Source organism: Lingula anatina, chromosome 6, assembly GCF_051362555.1.
Source record: "Lingula anatina isolate TDL-2025a chromosome 6, LinAna3.0, whole genome shotgun sequence".
Taxonomy (NCBI): Eukaryota; Metazoa; Brachiopoda; class Lingulata; order Lingulida; family Lingulidae; genus Lingula; species Lingula anatina.
The window spans coordinates 12,250,087-12,271,669 of record NC_141772.1 but is presented as its reverse complement, the minus strand read 5'-3'; the positions used below and the strand labels follow the sequence as shown (position 1 = coordinate 12,271,669).

Sequence of the window (21,583 nt, the reverse complement as noted above, 5' to 3'; positions counted from 1 at the left end):
CTGGCAGAGGATCTGATAATGGGATTGGAGGACAGGAGGTAAGAAAAAAATTGGACTGTCTCTCATCATAAATAACTGTATGATGATAGATAGATTTTACTCTGCTTCACATATATGTTTTTGTTTGATGAGGGAGAAGCAGGAACTATCGAAGGTAGGGAACGGTTCTGCACGTTCTGCCCCTCCTATGAATACGCTATTGCCGTGTAAAAATGTCACACCCTAACCTTCCTGGTATGATTGATGAGTCGAGGTTTTGTGGATTAACACACAAAGCGTGCTAGTGTGCCTGCAAAAGCGCATACTCTGAGTGTCAGGACGCTGTAAAGCTAGCTTGCTTTTAAGTTTTTAAAGCAGAAAAATGCTTGTGTTGTGGCACTGATTTCCGATTGCAAGGTATTCTTAGTTCAAAAGCGTCAGCCACTTTGCTTCTGCAGGAGATGACGTCAGCTCCTGGCGGGATAGAGCTGTGACGTACGAGACATGTGACTTCCAAATATGGAAGCGCTTTAGGCAACATTTTGCCAAACACGTCCCCAGTTTGCCGGTAGTGGGTTATATATATATGAAATCAAGATCGAGCTGGCAATACCGACATGTAGAACCTAGGGTAGTATTGCAAAATGTCTGTATGAAAAGAGTTCGAAAAAGTGAGACTTCTAGCGAGGTAGCCGGGTTAAATACTAGGCAATTAATAGTTTATATTGATAAAAATGACATCATATTTCACGCAGGATAAAATCGATCAATTTGGTTATTCTTTTCCTTAAACGGATAAAACAAAGCCAAGGTAAATATTCCCTAAGCTTACAGATCAAAACCAGTGAAAAGTGTGCGTTGAATTTCGTTTAAAACTTCTTGTATTTTGTATAAAATTAAGTGCAAAATAATTCCTGATTGAGATACACAGTAAATGCATAGAGTCATTTTCATGACGCTGACTACCATTTTGACACTGATTATTCCTGTATTTGTTCATCATCTTCAGACATTCGTTAACCGATTTATTTAGTTTCATATTTAAAGATCCATTCATTGTAGTTATTAGTATCACCAGCGTGTGCGCTGGCGGTACTCATGGTTTTAGTCACGACCCGGCACGTGCTTACTATAGAAGTCTGACCGAATGTGTATGTGGAGATTATAAATATGCCCTTGGGTTTGACATTTGACCTTTATTTCAAGGTCAAACGGGCAAAAATTTTCTGAAAATGGGAATTTTTATGCAACAAAAGTTTTATTTGTGCCGATTTTCAGAACCTTCACAGACCTACACCCCATTTCCATAGATTAGATCGACCTACTTTAGATCGACCTAACTCCCTGGGGGTTCACGCTAAATAGCTGTCAGCCGGGCGGACACGAAAGTTTATTACCCCTTACAGCTTGTAGTAGGCGGGACGGACATTTAAGTCGGATTATCTGAAAGTAATCTAGTGAGACTCCCCGCGGGGATAGATCGATCTAAAATCTATGGGAATAGAGCCCTAAGCACTCATATTATAGTGAGGGGATACAATTAGGGGCTCATTTCACCTTTGGGAGTTTGGGATCAATTGGTGCATTTTCACGGGTGACGCAGCCATTAGATGCTGAAACTGAAAACTCTCCCTAATTCTGGAACCAGAGACCTCTGCTAGAGAGACCTCTGCTAGTTTTTTAAATTTTTTAGAGGTGTCCATTTTTTCGTTTTCGATACGGTTTAGGAGTTGCGCTATATCAAAAAGTACAACGTAGCAATATTCAGTGGAGAAAATGTGAAATACTCCAAAAGTAGCAGAGACACGCCCATAGTTACTATTGGACTTGAATAGGAAGTCATATACTGGCAATCTTACTGTAACTTTGAAATTGACCTTTGACCTACTTTTAACCATGAACTGAACTTTCTGAACTGCAAATTTCCCACCCCTTGTATTTCCAAAACTTGCAGCGATAGGTCTATCATTTTCAGCATATATGCAACACCGATAGCACATTTCAAGGAAAACTGGCAGGCCTATTGTCTTGAAATTCACAGGAGTGGTCAATGTTATGAAAATACAGGTCGAGTTTGAAAATCGGCTTGATCGGACCATTTTATAAATGTTGTGCATTTTTTTCACTTTTTTTTTTTTTTTGGGGGGGGGGGGCTTATTTATTGTCTTGTTTATTGCAATTTGTAGAGCTTGTCAAATACAGCACTGTTGTTTGTGTCCCTTTGTTTTTGGTTTTCCATACCAGTGCGCTTACTCCAGCTGGTGGTACAATATCCGGAGGCGGTATCGCCTCTCTGATCCTCTAGTTCCTTTGTTGATATTGCAGATTATTAATCACCTTCCACTGGTGTTAAGGGAAGATGACCAAAAAGCAAAAGATCTAGAAATAAAACCAACTTTGCCAGTTCTCTGTCCCAAAGAGCTGGGCTGTGATGAACTTAGCGTTGAAATGCACATTCCAAATACACAGCAAATTTGCAATGGGTTTTTGGTCAATGCTACACAGGCTGTGCAACAACTCTCTGTTACGGCTTGTGCAACTAAAATTCGCGCCATATCAAGTGTTGAAGAGTGGGAACCCTCAAAGAAATATAGCATCAAAGTTAAAGCCTCTGTGGACGGGATGTATGACGGAAACAACATTGTCGTGATAAAACTCAGAACTGGGGATTTTGCCTCTCATCCTGCTTGGAGCGACTATGATGTCCCCGACATATTAGTGAGTACCTTTAAGTATGTATAGTATTATCTCAGTAATCAAGATTATTAAAACTGAATTTTGACGAGGTTAATTTGAGTGCTGCTGAATATGGTTGCACCCTAATTTTATTTGTCTGGTCGTTTATAATTCAATCTCTTTGTGGATCTTCCCTATCTCGTCTATTTAATTTCTCAATGTTGTCAGGTGTTGGCATAAGTGTCACTGCTTATATTTCAAATTTTGGGAGCTCTTATAAAATGTTTAATTTGTACCAAATACGGTGGTCTATTAGTATCATTTGTTATTTGTATGTCTTAAAAGTTTTTACTTGTGGAGTTTCCATTGCGGTAAATCTTGATATGACTGTTTTACCAAGGCAATAATAATGGTTTCTACAGTAATGATAAAAATTTAATAGTAGAAAACAAAGTGAATATTATAATGTATGTAAATCGTATTTTCATTGCGGCAGAAAGGAATATTAATCTGCTACATTGCTTAATTATTTTTTACCGAGGTAAAGATAAGGTCTACCACGATGAAAACGTAAGCGCGATTTCTTACGTAAATAAATATTTTAATCACTAAAATGATAAGAAGGGTAATTTGTGAAAAATGTTATATATTTTTAAAAACATTTGAATCCCAGCCAACGTTAAGTAGCATGTTGAAAAGATGCCGAGTTTATAGTAAGGGATTGTTTTCCTAGCATTGTAGAAAAGGATGATAAAATAGTATGTCTATCTTGTAGTCTTGCATACGTAGCTTGTAGAAATGTTCGTTCACACCGCATCTATATTAATGTATAGCTGGCAATGATGTGCATGTAAGCCTTTTTGATGTACATGTACTTTGGTCTCCAACTTGTTATGCCACCGAATTACATGGATAACAATGATTACTGCACATCGCCAATTTTGTTTTGGGTGGGCCCTTCTGCTTTCTTCAGAACAGTTTCTCTGATTTGATATAAATGATTTCTAGAGCAGCAGTAACAAATAACACTAGCAAATGCTATGTTAAACCATGTTTTATATTACTCCCATTCAGATACATATTTGTCGTATATTAACACTCCCTACCTATCTCTATAATTTAGGTGGAAGTTGTTGACACGGACATAGATGTTGCAGGAAAATTTTGCTGGGCAGTGAACGACCCTCACATGAGAACATTTGATGGAAGGTACCGTGTATATAGGATGACGAGAGTTAACAGCAGATGACTGTAAGAATCAAATATGGGTGGCCATGCAAGGCTAAAAAAGTCATAAAAAGATTTCATTTATCTTCAGCAGCACACCTTGGTTCTAAACCATCTAACCAAGCATCCTTTTGTCGAAAGAATTCCTGCTGCTTATGTTACGTGCAAAACGTAAATCCTATGCAATTTTTCTAATGTGGAGAGCTAAAAAACCTTGAAATTAGGTGAATATTGTAGCTTTATTATCGCAGGATGAAATCATGCATGAAAATTCCAAAACGCTATGCAGATAGATCACGTGTTTTAGTGGTAGTATACGTTTGTAAAATGTTTGGTGTCCAATTTGTGGCACCTACGCGAAGCGTTGTTTTATATTTTTTAGAGACATTATATGTTTTAAATATGTTACGATTGTATATCACCTGAAGTGGTCCTATTTTGCTTTAATTTTCCCTTATACTGTTAATAGTCTTCCACTTGTGTTTAGTGATGACGTACCAGTAGCGACAGCCCTAGAAATAAAACCAACTTTGCCAGTTAATTTTCCCCTTGTATTTTGTGACCTGTTTTTACAAAAGAACAGTCCAAACGAACAGCGAATTTGAAATGGCTTTTTAGCAAGGGCAAGTGTAACCAGGCTGTTCAAGGACTCTTTCGTACAGCTTGTGCATTTGCAATTCCCTCCATATCAAATATTGAAAAGTAACATCCTTCAAAGACATAACGTCATTCCGAACATTGTTTGTTTAAGATTTACATTGATTAAACAAATCTTTTTATCTCAACATATTAAATAGTATAACCTATTAAATAGTTAAATCTTCAGTGGGCTGGAGGGAACCACATTGCATTGGATGGACCATGCTTTTGGCTATTCATGGCTCATTGTTACGAATTCGTCTTTAAGTTAAGTTTCCCCATAACCATAGCAATTGGAATACTGCTTTGGGTGGTATGGAACTAAGGTCTGTCGCTTAAAAGAAATAAAAGCTACTTTTGGGCTGCACCCACTTGCTCCCTACTAAGGCCACAGATTGATCTTTCACTAGAGATTAACAAATATGTCTCTGGCTATATCAAGCCATATTTCCACCCGTATTTGATCCAACAATTATCTGCTCGTATAAGGCATGACTATTTCCGAATTGTTTCTTAATGGGGATGCTTTTTCTTTTAATTCAGATATTGTCTTGTTTTTTACGTTAAAGGTACAAATCAGAGAACATTGAGAGCCTCAAGGACTAATATTCTATGGACATTGTCTACATTTAAGCGATTTTATAATTTATAGTTACGTCATTAATTTAATTCTCAGGCAATTTTTGATGGTGTATTTTAGAAAATTTAAAATCTAGAATTACCATTTTAGTGTTATAAATTAACCAGCCGAAATTTGGATGTAAATTATTATTATTATTATTATTTAACTTGCTTTCAGGTATTACGAATGTCAGTATCCGGGGGAACATGTCCTTTACAAGCACAAGTCTCTGCCTCTCCAGGTACTGCATGGATTATACAGAGCAGTCAGTTTTACCACCTTCAGGGTTTCGTACATTACCACTTTTCTAACATCAACTCTGGGAAAGAACAGGGTCTAGACAAACACAAACCACCGCCTCTAATGAAACGGTGTATTTAACTCAGTAAGCCGTTCGTACCACTTTCTGAATATATACCCTCAAATATACATACCCAGTATAAGGCAATTGGCTTAAAAGATTATGCACAATATCCAACATTTTTCTTTATTTAGGCGATGGTATCGTTTGCTGAGGGACTACGCTGCTCTAAATATCAAAAATAGGTACAGCTAGAATTGTCTTCAGGCGACATTTTTGCCTGTTGTTGTGTGCGAATTATACTACTAATTAGGTGAAGAATGCACTTGGTTCGGGGGACAACTCCGTAAATATTTCAGATGATAATCAAGAAAAAAATTAGTGCAGATATTGACAAAGGTATAAAAATCAAACGAGTGCAACTCATCTTTGCAGAACGATGTTAGGGGGTCTTGGGTCCATCAAAATTGGTGACACATCACTAACATATGTGATGAAATCTAAGCAAAGTGATTGTAAAATTAATCGTTAGTACACTTGTAGTTCGCATACACGGCCCCTTTTAGTCGTTTGGATTTTTCTGATACAATATCAGATAAGAGAGAAAATCAAAGAACCGAAAAGAACATTCTAACCACGAGACTTTGATGTGGTGGTATCAGCAAAAATACCATATTTTATAAGAAGAAAATAATGTTTATGGACATGATGTGATAACATTATAACAACCAGTATTAAAATGCCCCTTGTTACCTGATTTTGACTCCTTAAAGTTTCCCTTTATCATTTTTATTCAGTCCTTAAAGGTATACTGTGATGAAAAAACGGGTTAAAACTATCCATTAGGTGCCCAAAAGTCATTTTTGAGTAATGAAAAAAAAAGTTCTTACGTTTATTTAGTTTTTAAAGCCGATTTTATGCAGGTGTGAATGTAGTTTACGATACTCCCGCGTGGTGGCGCTTTGAGGCGAGTGACGTCACTTGCGTCGAGGCTCAGAAAGCCATATTCGATTCAGCTATCCGCTTACTTACATTTACTCGATCGCTTTGTCTGAACTATTTTGTAAAAATGAACAGAGAATGAATTGAAGGATATTTGTTTGAGATGAATTCCCTACGTGGTTATCATTTATTAACCAACAAAATACACCAAAACTATGTTAACAGTAAAGGTTTGGAAGCAGGGCAGCATAGTTTTTCACACATGCCCATCTGTCGCGTCGGCTGAACGTTCTCATCCCGACTGATAAGAGAAGTTACCTAATACATGCAGGTGTGACAGCTAACATTATTTTTCACACCCGTGCAGTTTACCAGTGTCATTCCGGGAGAGCCAGGTCAGTGGACAAAAGGCCAAAGATATCGGACTGATAGCATCGCGGACACTACATTTCACACCTCTGCAACTTACCTCGCTACTTCCGCCTTACACGTGATCAGTGCAGCAGTATGTCGAATAAAAATTTGATTCCACTATCATGTTAATATTAAAGTTTTCACTAACATAACCAAAAAAATTGACAACGTACCTCTGCTACGAACTTTTTTTTGGGCTCTAAAAGCTGCTCTCTTCTTCCTTTCGACGGCCGCATCATGCACACATCCTACAGGTAAGACTCTCGTCGGCAGCGCTCTGGCATTTACTGTCGCATTTTGGTACTTCGAAAAATCGAATATACTGGGTACAGCATCATCTTTTAGTTTTCTCCGTGCTTTTCCACCGCACAATTCAGCTCGCAGGTCACGTACGAAGCATTCCGGCTCGAAGTGGTCGCTACAAATCCTCGCGTGTTTTGACACTGTGCTGGGATTTTTTAACTTCAGAGAATTGAGCCAAATTTTACGTTTTGCGGCATCTGCAGGCAGGATATAATAGCAGATGTCTTTCTTATCGTAACCTACATTACGGCACCCGGGAACAACACAACTTTGCGGCATTTTGTTTTTCTGACACCTGGATGTTTAGTCACCTACTGCATAGCATATACTATTACTAGTACAGCTGTAGGAAGCTACTACCCAGGTTACGTCACTAGAAACTGACCAATCAGAATTTTCTCATCTAAATCTTATCTTTTCTCTCTAAAACTTAAGAAGAACAATTTTTTGACGTCGATATATAGTTTTTATACTGTAAAAAAAAGCAGTGAACGCTCTGTGTTCCTAGAGCACAGTAGGCCTTTAATATCAACTTTGCAACACGAAATCCCCTTCTCCCTCTCTCCATTTCCATTACCAAAAGGGGAGTTTGAAGTCAACCTTCTTTTTGCAAAGTGCTTGCACTGTTCAATAAGGCAGTTTTTTTTAATTACCTGTTTCTCGAACGATTTTTATTTTTGTCAGAGGTCGGAGGGGGGAAAAATAAAAAATATTTTTCAAAATAATGACTTTTTGGTCACTCATTTTCAAAACTACATTAGACAATGGTAAATACTGGTTTTAACACAGTATTGCAATTTTTGGATAAAAACAGCAATTCCTTTTCAATGTTTTATTTGTCTAAATGAATGTCAATTCAACGAATCATTCTTGTAAATTACAAAACAAAAAACACAGTTTGCCTTTCTATGCATTCACGATGGCATTGCACTAAACAGTTTTTTGTCAATCTTGATGCAATATTATGTATGATTTAATGATTAAGTGGAAAATCATCAAATTTAAATTATCTACTTCATGTAACATGGTCATCCAGAAACAATATGGCTTCATGCCCACGTGAGTTCCAAGTCCCACACTGAAAATACCAATACATGTATATGAAAAATGACCATTTCATAAAAACAGCATAACTTCCATAAAAAGAATCCAATCAGGCTATATTTCAGACCTTTGAATCTTTCAATAAGTTTGAGAATCATCTTATTAAATGGCCTTCCTTAAATGGTCACTATGGCAGCTGCACTAAACTAGCCAGTCTCACTCTGCATATGGGCTTCTATACCATAGCTCCTCTGTCAGTGTCTCTGCTATGCTTTTTCCAAGATTTTTGGCCTGTCCAGCCCGAAGAAAAAAATTGAAGTCTTCCACTACTTGCAAGGTGGAATTATACATTGCCTGCCTTGCATTACTTGGGGATTCACTAAAAAAAATATTTCAGATAAGTTAACTGAGTTGGATGTGTGCCTTCTCTTAGCTGCATAGGAATTGTATAATTCAAAAGACAGCAAACAATTGCTTAGCCAGATTGTTGAAAATACAAAAACCAGCAAGGGTAATATGGCCTGTTATGGAACTGTGGTCTTAATTTTTATTAAATCTAACTGGCAGCAACAACTTAACTTATTCAATATTATTGAATGATCCACCCTTTTTATCAGGAAAAGGTCTGCTCTGGATCAAAACTGATCTAGGTGCATGAAGGTTTTATGGTAATTAAATGATTCACTTTTTCAGAAAAAGAACCTTCTTTTGAAATTGCTGGATACAGGCATGGTTAAACTTAATATCTATATACGCCTTAAAAACTTGGTGGAAAACTTAATTGAACTATGAATTCATGTTGACAGGCTCATTATCCAAAGCACATGATAGTTTACAGCTATTACCTGCCTTAATTTAATAAAAAAAAAATGTCAAAGACACATTGCTTCAGTATAGAAACATCTGCTGTTGTGAGCGAGCAATTAGCATTTAACATACGCTTTTGTGAAAGTGCAAAAAAGGACATTTATTTACCAACATATCAATGCCTAAAATACATTCACCTTAAAAAACTATGACACTCTAGACTGATAAAACGAAAAAAAAATACTCACATCATTTCTGGAGACTTTCAGAAGTAGGCCTACGCGAGTGCTGCATTAAAAATCCAATGCGCTCTGTATTTGGATGTTCTCGGAGAGTTTAGTTGAGCCTGCATCTTTTGATGTTCACTGCCAACTGTTGTCTGAATGCACTTAATGTCAATATCTACCACCGTAGTGACCGGCATTCTTACATTCAGTTCAGAACCTATTTTTGCTCCCTGTTGAAACCTTCCACACGTGACAAGTGTTGCAGTTGAAATTTTCATTTCTGACAGAAAGCAGTCAATAAAATGGCCTAAAACGTCTGTAACACTGGCCGGACAGACCTTTTTGCATAAAATCTTTGGTCCTTCCTTCACTATAACACTGAGCCACACAACAGTGGTCAATTTCCTGCTTAAGTAGAGAAAGCTACTCCAGTATGCGTCTCCCGCCATGTTGCATTAATTGACAAATGCAGTGTAAAATATCAGCGAAGCATTGATTGGCTTAAAAACCGGAAGCTGGGGGAAATGAACCAATTGTTTACTTTGGCTTAAATACCCTTCGTTTTGAACTTGTAGGCAGTCATGTGACGCGGGAGTCCAGTGAAACTTGTTAAGTTTCGTGTTTACGATCGAACAGTACGATCAGTCGGAAGTCGGGGAAAAAATAAAAATATTTTTGATTTCAATTTTATTTTTTTTCTATTTTGGCCATTTTGATGTCGGCGGAGCTTGAGAAACAGGTTATTAAAAAGAAAAACTGCCTAATAGACAAAAGTAAAGCCTGTATCGACCCAAATTCAGTAAGTACTCAAATTAAATGAATGGAGGTGAGACTTGATGGATTAACGTAGAGCACTGTGCATTTATCTTGAACAGACGTAGACCAGGCCCCCGTTTCACAAAAAATCTTAAGTCGGTTTCCCTGACTTAGGGCTTGGTTACCAACGTAATTAAGTCGTTACGTCACTAAGTCCCGTTTCACAAAGAATCTAAAAGGTCGCTTACGTCGTTTTTTTCTTAGCTGTAAGTCGACGATGTCAAGCCTCCTCGGGAGGAGACTTAAGTCGGCAAGCTCAACTAAAACTCGGTAAATGAGAGCATAAACAACAAAAATTTGGAAAGAACATACCTCCTTCAAGATATTGTGTTATAATATCCTTGAATAGCACTGACATTTATGGAATATTAAAATAAAAAATAAAATTCCACTTTACCCAGCCGATCGCGAGTTTGTTTATATTTTTGACCGCTAGACGTCCCTCAGTAGTGTTCCACGACAAGCTTATGTTTAACTGTTACTTTGAAGTTGTATTGAAGTTAAACTTATCAATAAAGTTCAAAAACAAACTTTGTTTGTGTTTTGGCTGACTTTTATTGTTGATAAACGATCGTTCTCGGCCGAAAGAGGCCATGAAACGTCATGTCTTGTGAAACTTTTCATATTTTACACCTCCTTTTCTTGAAGAGTTTCTCGTGCGCGTCGACTACGGTAAGCACGCCTAGCTAAGACGTTAGATTCTTTGTGAAACACTCCAAGTCGACTTCAGCTAAGTCGACCTAGCTAGGCCGCCCAGCTCGAGTAAGACGTCTACGGATTTAAGATTCTTTGTGAAACGGGGGCCAGCTTTGAAGATCAAATTCTTTTGTAAAACCAACCCCATACTCTTTGTCGTGAATTTTTAAGTTGTTTAAACATGATAACATATTGCAGTGTAAATTGTTCTTGACATTCCGTATATGAACTTTACCTTTTTGCGTCATAGTTGTAACAATTACCATTATAGGTCACGTACATATACAATACCGTGAATTGTCTTTCAACTTATTTGGATGGAAACTACATTTTAAAAGTGATTTTTGAGCAAAGGGGAAGTGCATACATGTTTTTTAATCGAAATCAGATGTCTGCACAGAAAATTAGATTGCTCCTTTTTTAATATTGGTAGGTAAATGCATTCTTCCAAAGCTGCTACAACAATAAACATCCACCATTTTGTAACTGTGGAGTGGCCGTAAAGTCTGAAAGCGATGTATTCATAATTGACTACTGTAAGCAAACCGAGATACAAGGTCGAATTGCCATGATCGGCTGTGAGAGGGAAACCATGCGCATTGAACAACTTCAAGACGGGCGACTTTACAAAGTAGGTGCATAATCTATAAATATGAAGAACACCAACGTTTTTACCTGTCAAAACACACTGGTGTATTCCATTCACTGTAATATACAAATACTTATAAATCGTAAAAGGCAGGGAAGAGAAATTTGATGGAAAAAAATCAATCATTAATCGGTAATCTGAACAGAATTTAGAACACAGCATTTAAGACTAATTTCATATATAATGACAGAGTTGCCCATACACCCACTTTAGATTGTATCAGGATCCCAAATGGTTGGCCAAATAAAGAAAGCTAACTGTGATCATAGCAGAACCAGGTGGTCACAGCGGACATGTGCCTCTCTGTTCCAAACGAAAATTACAATTTATGATCATGTCCTAATGACTTCCAAATGTCGTTAACACGAACGCATCGGCAGCAAGAAAGGAGCCAAGGTGAAAGATACAAATGTTATCCTTCTTTATTTTTAGATCCATTTACCCACTGGCGGTCACGTCGACGTCTCTGTCTCAAATTCGTGGTCAAATACTAGAATAAATCATATTCACATTTACCCCAGCGCACTTGATTATAGAAACACTTTAGGGCTATGTGGTACTTTAAACTTCAATACAACTGACGACTTTCATAATAGGGCAGGTAATCTGCTCCTAGATGACGAAAAAGCATTCAGAGAGTCCTGGCGGTAAGTGTGTTATCTTTTACCAGTCAAGATACATTGCAGGCAATATAAACTCCGTATGGCAAATGTTTGACCCTTTACCGTTTACATTGCACGTTCACGTTGGCTCTGACACTTTGCGCAATGTCAAATGAAAAAATGAAACGGATCTAAAGATCAGCAACACCTCTGCTTAATTCGTAGCTTTCAATCGCTATGATTAGCACACATTTCGATGTGTTGTTTATTTTAGAATCTTTTGAATTCTCTTCTGTTGACAGAGTTCTTGAAAAAAATGAAAGTCTGTACACTGGGACGGTGGAAACACAACAAAAACGTTTTCCTTACTGCGCATGTGACGAAACAATTCTGTTCGCTAGCTGTGGCTATTTAAAGAATGCTGCACCTTGTTCCAATGAAAAGGCGGAAATAACTGGAGAACAGTATGGACGTTGTAGACAGAGGAGAGAAGACCCTGAAGGAAGTGATTATATCCTTGAAGACCGATCATTTTCGGAGGAAGACTATGATCCAAGCAACATCGTAAGGAAGTTTTTTCTTATACGTTTGTTATAAATAAAAAAATGGGTAAAAACATCTGGCCAAAAATCCAAATTAGGGCCGAATGATAATAATAATTAATTATCAACGTTTCGCGTAATACTATTGGTTGATGTTTGTTGGTTCATTGAGAAATTGCATGAAGGTTCCTGATGGAAGCTTTTAATATTTGTCAAACCATTTTATTTTTTTTTTGTTTGTCATCGGGCGGTCGATTGTTAAATATTATTATTGAGAATTGCTTTAACGCTGAGCTCTAAATCATTGTTTCAGACTTTTACCTGGACAAATGGCTGGACTGAAGAGCTGGCCCAGACTTTCTGCACCAACTATGTCCTAGATGGAGCCACTGGGGAAGCTGCTGCCTTAATGGAGAATATAGACGAAGACACATTGATAGGCGGGTGTGTTGCTGATATCTTGGTAATTATACATACAACATTGGTCAAAAAGGTTGTCCCACCCCCGGTTTCATGTGCTTTTATTTATAAATCATCACATCACAGGAGTAAATTACTATAAATGGTGATTTTCATTCCATATACCATAACTAACATGATTAGTGGTACAGAAAATGCAAACTAGCGGTTAAGATATCCATATTAAATACCATTTATTCACAATTATTACATGTACCCCCTCAAATCCGATGTTCCACTGCCATTTCCACGGAGGTGAAGAAATGCCCATTAAATTGAATTGACACCACCAAATGTCACCAAATTTACAAACATTTAGCATTAGGGTGTGCTCGTTAAAAGTCACGTGTCTATTAGTGTAGTATATGTGTAGTAGCTCAGTATTGTGTTAGAGAATATCAGTGTTGTGATCTCGGGAGAATACTGGAGACTTGAAAATAAAGTATGGTGCTGTGAAATTAGACTTGGTGTCTTGTTGGTTTGAATCTAAGAACATCTTAAAGAACATCACATTGGCGACAAGGAATTGTCGAGGAGGAAGAACCCCAAGCAGTAAACTTGACGCATATACCAACTTTTCCACCTTTCATCATCAGACAGGAACCGAACACCGTCTTTAAAAGATGGGGAAAATGGAAGGAAAGATTTGAAAACCTTATGGTTGCATTGAACATCAAAAACTCGCAACAGAAGAGAGCCATGTTTTTACATTTAGCTGGTGAGGAATTTTTAGACATTTTTGAGAATCTGCCAGACAGAGGGGACTCATATGAAGATGCAGTAGCTTCTTTTGGACAGTACGTAAGACCTCATCATAATCCTGAGTTTGAAATTTTCAAATTTCGAAGCTGTAAGCAAGAACCTAGTGAAACAATTGATTCATACCATATCAAACTAAGACAAATAGGAGCCAACTGTGGATTTGAAAATTTGGACAGAGAGATAAAGTCACAGATTATTCAAGGATGTACATCCCATAAGTTGAGAAGAAAAGCTCTCAGTGACCAGACTCTCACACTGAATAACTTGCTTACACATGCTAGAGCTTTAGAGCTGTCTGAGCAAAGGTCCCATATTATGGAGGGCGATACCAGTCCTTCCACAGTCTATGCCGTGAAAAAATCAGCACAAGCCCAAGCACCTAAACCACACAAGCCAAGTCATAACAAGTTCAAAACACAGCCAAAACAGGGTTTCAGGGAGTGTTGGTTCTGCGGTGGAGAGTACCCACACAACGGAGTTTGTCCTGCCAAGGGTAAAATCTGCAGAAAATGTAACAAGTTGAACCATTTCCAAATCAAATGCAGAAGTAAAGAGAACAAAACAAAACCTGGTCATGCTCCTATCAGTACTGTAAATGAAAATAAATATAGCAAGTATATTGTTGCTTTACAGGTTAGCTCACAGTCTATTGACTTTAAGCTAGATACTGGTGCGTCTGTCACGTTGATTGGTCAAGATTTGTATGAATCAAAGTTCAAAGATCACCCTTTACGTCAATCAGATTTGCATCTCACATCTTATTGCGGCAATCCTCTTAATTTATTGTGGGAAATAACAGTCACAGTGAGTTACAATGACCAGTCTGTAGACCTACCATTAGTAGTGGTGGAGGGATCTAAACCTGCATTGTTGGGGCAAAACTGGTTAGAGAAAATAAGTTAGATTGGTCCAATGTCTTTTCTGTACAGAGTGACCCAAAGTTAAAGTCACTTCTGTCACAATACAAAGATGTATTTGCTCCAAGTCAAGGGTCAATCAAAGGTTTTGAAGCAGATGTTTACATTCCTGAAGGTACAACTCCCATATTCAAGAAAGCTTATAGTGTACCCTACCCTCTGCAAGATAAGGTCAAATCTCAGCTGTTGGAGGCAGTTGAGAAGGGTCATTATACCAAAGTAGAAAGTAGTAAGTGGGCGAGTCCACAAGTCACTGTTGTAAAACCATCAGGGGATCTGAGGTTATGTGGTGACTATAAGGTCACAGTTAATACAGTACTAGACAAAGACCCATATCCACTCCCAACTATTCAATCAGTACTAGCCAAACATGCAAAAGGGAAATTCAGATCTAAAATAGATTTGCGCGAAGCATTTTCCCAGTTAAAATTGAGTGAGAAGTCAAAACAATATCTCACGATTAACACTTTGATTGGTTTGTTACGCCCAGAGCGAATGCCGCATGGTATTACGACTGCTCCGCAGCAGTTTCAACGCGTTATGGATCAAGTGTTGGATGGTATTGAGGAGGCTGCTTGTTCTATTGATGATATACTCATCACTACTGACACAGTAGAAGAACATTACATAGCACTACAACGTGTGCTGCAGAGACTCCGTCAGTACAATATCCGTGCGCGTTTGTCAAAGTGTAGTTTCATTCAGAAACGTATTGATATTCTTGGTCATACACTGGATGAAAGTGGTATACATCCAAGTGCCAAGAACATAGAAAATATCATGAATATGCCCAAGCCTGAAAATGTTTCAGAGCTCAAGTCATTCCTGGGAATGTTAAACTTTTATGGGAAATTCATAAAGAACATGTCTACTCAGGTGTCCACACTAAACAGGCTCTTAAGCAAAAATGTAGAGTGGAACTGGACAAAGGAGTGTGATGCTGTATTTAATGCTGCCAAGTCTGCTATTTCTGCAGAGTCATGTCTCACACCCTATGATCCAAAACGGCCAATCGTATTAGCTTGTGATGCATCATCAGTGGGGATTGGTGCAGTCATAAGTCATATTATGGAAGATGGTTCTGAACGCCCCATTGAAACAGCCTCTCGTACTCTTTCTAAAGCAAAAAAGAATTATGCTCAAATTGAGAAAGAGGCTTTAGCCATCATATTTGGTGTGAAGAAATTCCACATGTATTTATATGGAAGAGAGTTTACTCTTATTACAGACCATCTGCCTCTTGTGAAAATATTCAATTCACATACTGGTATACCGTCATTAGCTGCAGCTAGAATGCAACGCTGGAGTTTGATTCTGTCAGCTTACAATTACAAGATAAAATATAGAAAGTCTGCTGACAATGCAAGTGCAGATTGCTTTTCACGGTTACCAAATAAAAATTCTGAGCCTAGTGAGGATAACGAGTTTGTTGTCCATTGTGTGTCTTTCACAGAAGAATTACCTGTGAAAGCGAGTGATATTAGCAAAGCCACCATGAAGGACCCAGTCTTGTCCAGAGTGTATGATTTCACTCTTAATGGTTGGCCAAGCTATGTCAAAGATGATTCTTTGATGCCTTACTTTAGACGCGGAAATGAACTTATTGTTGACCAAGGTTGCATACTTAGGGGATTACGTGTCATCATACCACCTTGTTATCGTGACCGTTTAATTCGTGAATTACACGAAGAACATCATGGGATTGTTAGAATGAAGTCCTTAGCTAGAGGGTACTTGTGGTGGCCTGGACTAGATTCTGGAATTGAGTCTTTGGTCTCTGGATGTGATGAATGTCAATCAAACAGAGCCTTGCCAGCTGTTGCACCACTGATCCCATGGTCTTTCCCTTCACGTGTGTGGGAGAGGGTCCATATTGATTTCTTTGAGAAAGACAATCGTTCTTATTTGATACTGATTGATGCATATTCGAAGTGGATAGAAGTAGAAGAAATGCAATCTACTACTGCTTCGAAAACAATTGATGTTTTACGTTCGTGGTTTGCAAGAGCAGGTTTGCCTGAGATTATTGTGTCAGATAATGGACCACAGTTTACCTCAGGGGAGTTTCGTAAATTCTGTAAAATGAATGTGAAGCACGAATGGTGCCGCTGAGCGTTCAGTGCAAGTTGTCAAACAAGGGCTATCAAACCATATGTTAGAGAATAGGGAAGGTTCCCGGAGTCTGAGATTATCCCAGTTAATGATGCTGTATAGAATAACTCCGCATTCAACAACTGGTGTCAGTCCATCTGAATTGTTCATGAAGCGTCAGATTAGGTCAAAATTTTCTCTTTTGAAACCCAGCCTTTCTATGTCTGTTGAAACAAAACAGGAAAAGCAATGTCAGTATCATGACAAACATCCCAAGTCGCGTCACTTTAACCTGTATGATAAGGTCAGAGTTCGCAATTTCAGAGGGGGGCAAGAGAAATGGGTTTCTGGTTGCATTGTGAAAGTTTGTGGACTTCAGACATATGTTGTACAAATTGGAAGATCGAATCGCTTTGTGCATATTGATCATATAATTGGTTCCACTGTTTCAAATGAAATGCCATTTTCTGATGAAGTTAATGTGACACTACCTTCAAGAGAAAATGTTGAATCTGATAATCAAACAAAGACTGAATTTGAGCAACCTGAGCCAAGGTTTTATTCAGAACCTGTTCAAATTGAGCATGAATCAAGTGATACAATGGACAATAGTGATGCAAAATTACCTGACAAATCTGAAGCTAGCAGTACATTTGTATCTGATGATGTTGAGGCTAGTCCTACTGTTGATCAACAACCAGTTCGCAGATATCCACAAAGGGAGCGCAAAGCACATGAGAGACTAACTTACACTTGACTGAGAAATATTACTGTCATTAAAATTTTCTAGAGACATATTGTCTTACATGTAAGATGACCAAGGACTGTTAATGGATTAATGAGAATTGTTGATCTGTTTACACTCTGAAGTGATTATTTAGAGTGCCTCTGAGTATTTGTAACATTTAGTTTATTTAGTTTTGTCATTATATAAGTAAAAAAAAAATTCCACATTTAAAGTCATTGTGGTGCATATCTCAAGAGGGAGAGATGTAGTATATGTGTAGTAGCTCAGTATTGTGTTAGAGAATATCAGTGTTGCGATCTCGGGAGAATACTGGAGACTTGAAAATAAAGTATGGTGCTGTGAAATCAGACTTGGTGTCTTGTTGGTTTGAATCTAAGAACATCTTAAAGAACATCACAATTAGTGTGTGTGTTTACCGTGTACTGTGATTCCCTGTAGACGGCGCTTTTGTCTTCAACAAGGGTAACAATTCTGTTTTGTGGGATATTGCCCCATGTTTCTAAAAAGCTTGGCGGAATTGGTCCGGACTATTTGGAATTTGGCTCATCTCTGGATTGCACACTTCAATTCATGACACGGGTGTTCAGTAGGATTATTATCTGGATTCAAAAATGGTTTTTCCAGCCTCAGAACAATGGGTTTCTGCAACAAATCACTCACCACATGAGAACTGTGTGCAAGTGTGCTGTCATGATGAAGCCTGGATCACCCCCGAAGTCCCCTCTTGCAGATGGAATGAGGTATCACATGAGAATGTTAGGTTTAGTGACCCCAGAACTACCAGAACTTGGTCAACCATAGCTATAGGAACAAGTTGGCTTTGCTAAAGAATCAAGGTATTTCGTGTATGCCTTCGATGGTCAAATTAGGGCCCGTAGACATGTTGCAGAATGCCTTTTGGTAGGTTTGTGCGAATAATATCGCCTGAGGTGTAAGGTCAGTCAACGTTTGGAGAGATTTCTAAGCCCATGTTTTTAGTACATTGTTCCAGAAAAGAACGATACTGGGGCAATTCACTGAAACATTCTCAACAAATATTTCATTCCATTTGCAAGAGGTGAGTTCAGGGATACTGCAGGAATCATCGTGGAAATGCACTTACTCACAATTCTCGTCTGCTGATTGATTTGTTGCAGAAACCCAATGTTCAGAGGATGGAGCAACCATCTTTGAGCCCTGTTATTAACCTTATTAAATATTTGTGGTATGAATTGAAGTGTGCAGTGCGAAAGAAAACGTAACTCCTGATAATCTGGACAAACTACCCCGAGCTCTTTCGGAAGAATGGGACAATATCCCATAAAACAGAATTATTACCCTTGTTGAAGGCAGGCCGCGACACCTACAGGAGGTAATTACAGTACGCGGTAAAGACAAACGCTATTAGACAAGGAGCCTTTAACGAGCACGCTCTAATGCTAAATGTGCGAAAATTTGGTGATATTTGGTAGTGTCATTTCAATTTAATGGACATTTCTTTACCTTTGTGAAAATCACAGTGAAACGGCGGATTTGAGGTGGTAAATATAATAAATGTGAATAAATGGTAATACATTTTGATATCTTTACCGCTAGTTTGTATTTTCTGTATCACTAATCATGTTAGTAATGGTATCTGGAATAAAAATCACTATTTATAACAATATTCTCCTGTGATGGGATCATTCATAAATAAAAACGCATGATACTGAAGGGGGGACAACCTTTTTGACCAATGCTGTGCGTGCACATTTTTGACTGTTCATCAACATGAGAAACTGTACATATGATAACAAGGTCGTAGACCAAGGGAAAAAAGAAATGGGACCATTATATGGGACCAGAATTGCAGTCTTTATTTCTAAGCATTCTGATAAAATGCCGTACGCGGTCCGAAAACCACTGTATATTTGTACATTGTTTAGCGACGCATGCATGTACTGCTTTAAACGCATTTTTTCACATTATATGGCTGATGGCTTGCGACATTTTGCTTAAATATTCATTTGGATAGAGAAATTGTTGAGAGGTTGGTTTATTTCGTGCAATACAATGGGTTATATAAAATGTCATTCTAGTAAAACATGTTACACGAAATACAACATTTACAGATGACAGGGGGCATTGAATGGGCAGGTGTTACAAGAGACGTACTTGTGGCGACTATAGCAACAGAGTTAGTAAAGAATGTCTCACTGTGGAAGGTAGAAAACGGTTCCAGCGTTGCAGTCCCGCCGGCCGTAATAGCTGCCGCCCTTTGTCCTAGGAACTGCTCCGGGCACGGTGTTTGCTCAAACGGTACGTAGGAATCAAATCGAAATGTTCCGGTTACATTTACAGATATAGAGACAAAGTTTCAAGAAAGGCGAACTTTATTGCATCAAGTTATTTTTGCTTATCAGTTATCCTTCAGCGATTAATGGTATCGATATTTTCCGAGCTTTAAAATGTCACGAAGTCACATTTCCTAATCTACGTACCCAGCAAATTCAGTCTCTAAAGTGAAAAACCTTCTCAGTTTAAGAAGCTGATGACGATATTGTACAGTGTGGTGTAAACGACTTGCCAGTCATTTAGAACTTGATTTTTTTTAAATTTAGAAATGACATTGAGCAATGCATCATATTCATATGCAGGGTCAGTTTAAACAATGATTCGTGAGTAGAATAAAGTTGTCCTTTTTGCGGAAATTGAATTTTTGCAGGAAATATCATATAGGATACTTCTGATACACTGATAACATCTATTAACAGGAACATGTACTTGCGCTAGCCCGTTTTATGGCTATGATTGCTCCATGGATATAAACGCAGCACCAGTGTGCCTCGAGCTGCCTAGTGCCGGGCTGTGTGATGAACGCTCTAGGCCGTGCAGAAAGACGCCAGTTTATTGTTCACCGTTCATCAAAAGCGTGGCCGTTACCTGCAAACTTAAACATTATAAGGTATATTTGTTCTGGTTTCCTAAATCAATATAAAAAACCGGATAGCGGGCTATTGTAAAATACTACTTTTACATACATATGTGTTTACCTCCAGTGTAAATGGCTTCATTGTTTATGTTAACATAATTCAAAATCATATTTTACTGAAATGCAGCAGTCCAAATGTGTGGATAATAAAACTGATGCAATAATTCGTTTCCCCCTTTAGGTAACGAATATTGGGGTCGTAACATCTTCTATCCACAGTGAGACTGTGGCAGAGTTTATTCATCTGCAGGAGGTAATGTGTCCTTTACCACATACTATGTCAAGGAAAAAGAGAGCGGCCATCCCTACCTTCCCCCAGGAGACCGTCCTCGCGGAGGGATACGAAGTGAGCGTCAGCAATAACGCCCAAAACTTCAGCGACCCCAAATACCTCCTGGTTTACGATTCCAAGTGTGTTGACTGCAATTCAACGTTCAGTTGCTCGCTTAAGGTTTGTCCTATATCTAGTTAACGAAAGAATAATAAAAACAAACAAATAAGCAAATGAAATTGTTCATACTGGGCAAAGATTTGCGAACTATATATATATATATATATATATAATTCCAGATGTGCTTAAAAAAACTGTAGCCATGCACTTTCTTAAACAACAAAGCACTGAGCTAGAAATTGTGGCCGATATCGCTGGTCCAAAATTGGCCACAAACAAACTTACTCACAAAAGTCGCTCACAAATGAGCAGAATAATATTGCAGACTTGCGAAATATTTTTTACGACAAACAAACAAAAAATTATTTCAGTACAATGTAAGAATACGTTCTTTTTCTCTACCAGTATCATTATATTAATTTTGCCATCCTTTGTTACGACGTATATACCCAGCAGGCATAGTTGCGTTGGATCAACGTTGCAAACAGGTTGATACGTTGAATTGCCGTTGATCTACCTAAATTCAAGGTAAAATCAACGTTGGTCCAGCCACGTTGACTCAACGTTGTATTTTGGTCAATGACACAACCTTGCAGTTATGGATTGTACTTTAAAATATTAATTATTGAAAACGAGATACTTTGTTTATCAATACTGTAACTAAATTTATCAAAATAATAACAAAACGGTTTTAAAGTAAAAGTGACAGTTGTTTTGTGTCTTTAGTTAACTAGTGAATTTTCTTAACTTGTTATTCAGAAATACATTCCAATAAACTG

The 21,583-nt window shown here is 38.0% G+C and overlaps 1 protein-coding gene across 1 annotated transcript in view; it reads left to right on the top strand.

Moving 5' to 3' along the window:
• Nucleotides 1–21,583, top strand: part of LOC106162256 (von Willebrand factor D and EGF domain-containing protein) — a 34,990-nt gene that overhangs the window by 9,604 nt on the left and 3,803 nt on the right. The window contains exons 7-16 of the mRNA XM_087015060.1: nucleotides 2,305–2,697; nucleotides 3,779–3,864; nucleotides 5,321–5,384; nucleotides 11,127–11,324; nucleotides 11,775–11,989; nucleotides 12,247–12,508; nucleotides 12,800–12,949; nucleotides 19,554–19,740; nucleotides 20,196–20,386; nucleotides 20,595–20,864. Coding sequence (XP_086871186.1) covers nucleotides 2,305–2,697; nucleotides 3,779–3,864; nucleotides 5,321–5,384; nucleotides 11,127–11,324; nucleotides 11,775–11,989; nucleotides 12,247–12,508; nucleotides 12,800–12,949; nucleotides 19,554–19,740; nucleotides 20,196–20,386; nucleotides 20,595–20,864 — 2,016 coding nt within the window. The remainder of the gene's footprint in view (nucleotides 1–2,304; nucleotides 2,698–3,778; nucleotides 3,865–5,320; nucleotides 5,385–11,126; nucleotides 11,325–11,774; nucleotides 11,990–12,246; nucleotides 12,509–12,799; nucleotides 12,950–19,553; nucleotides 19,741–20,195; nucleotides 20,387–20,594; nucleotides 20,865–21,583) is intronic.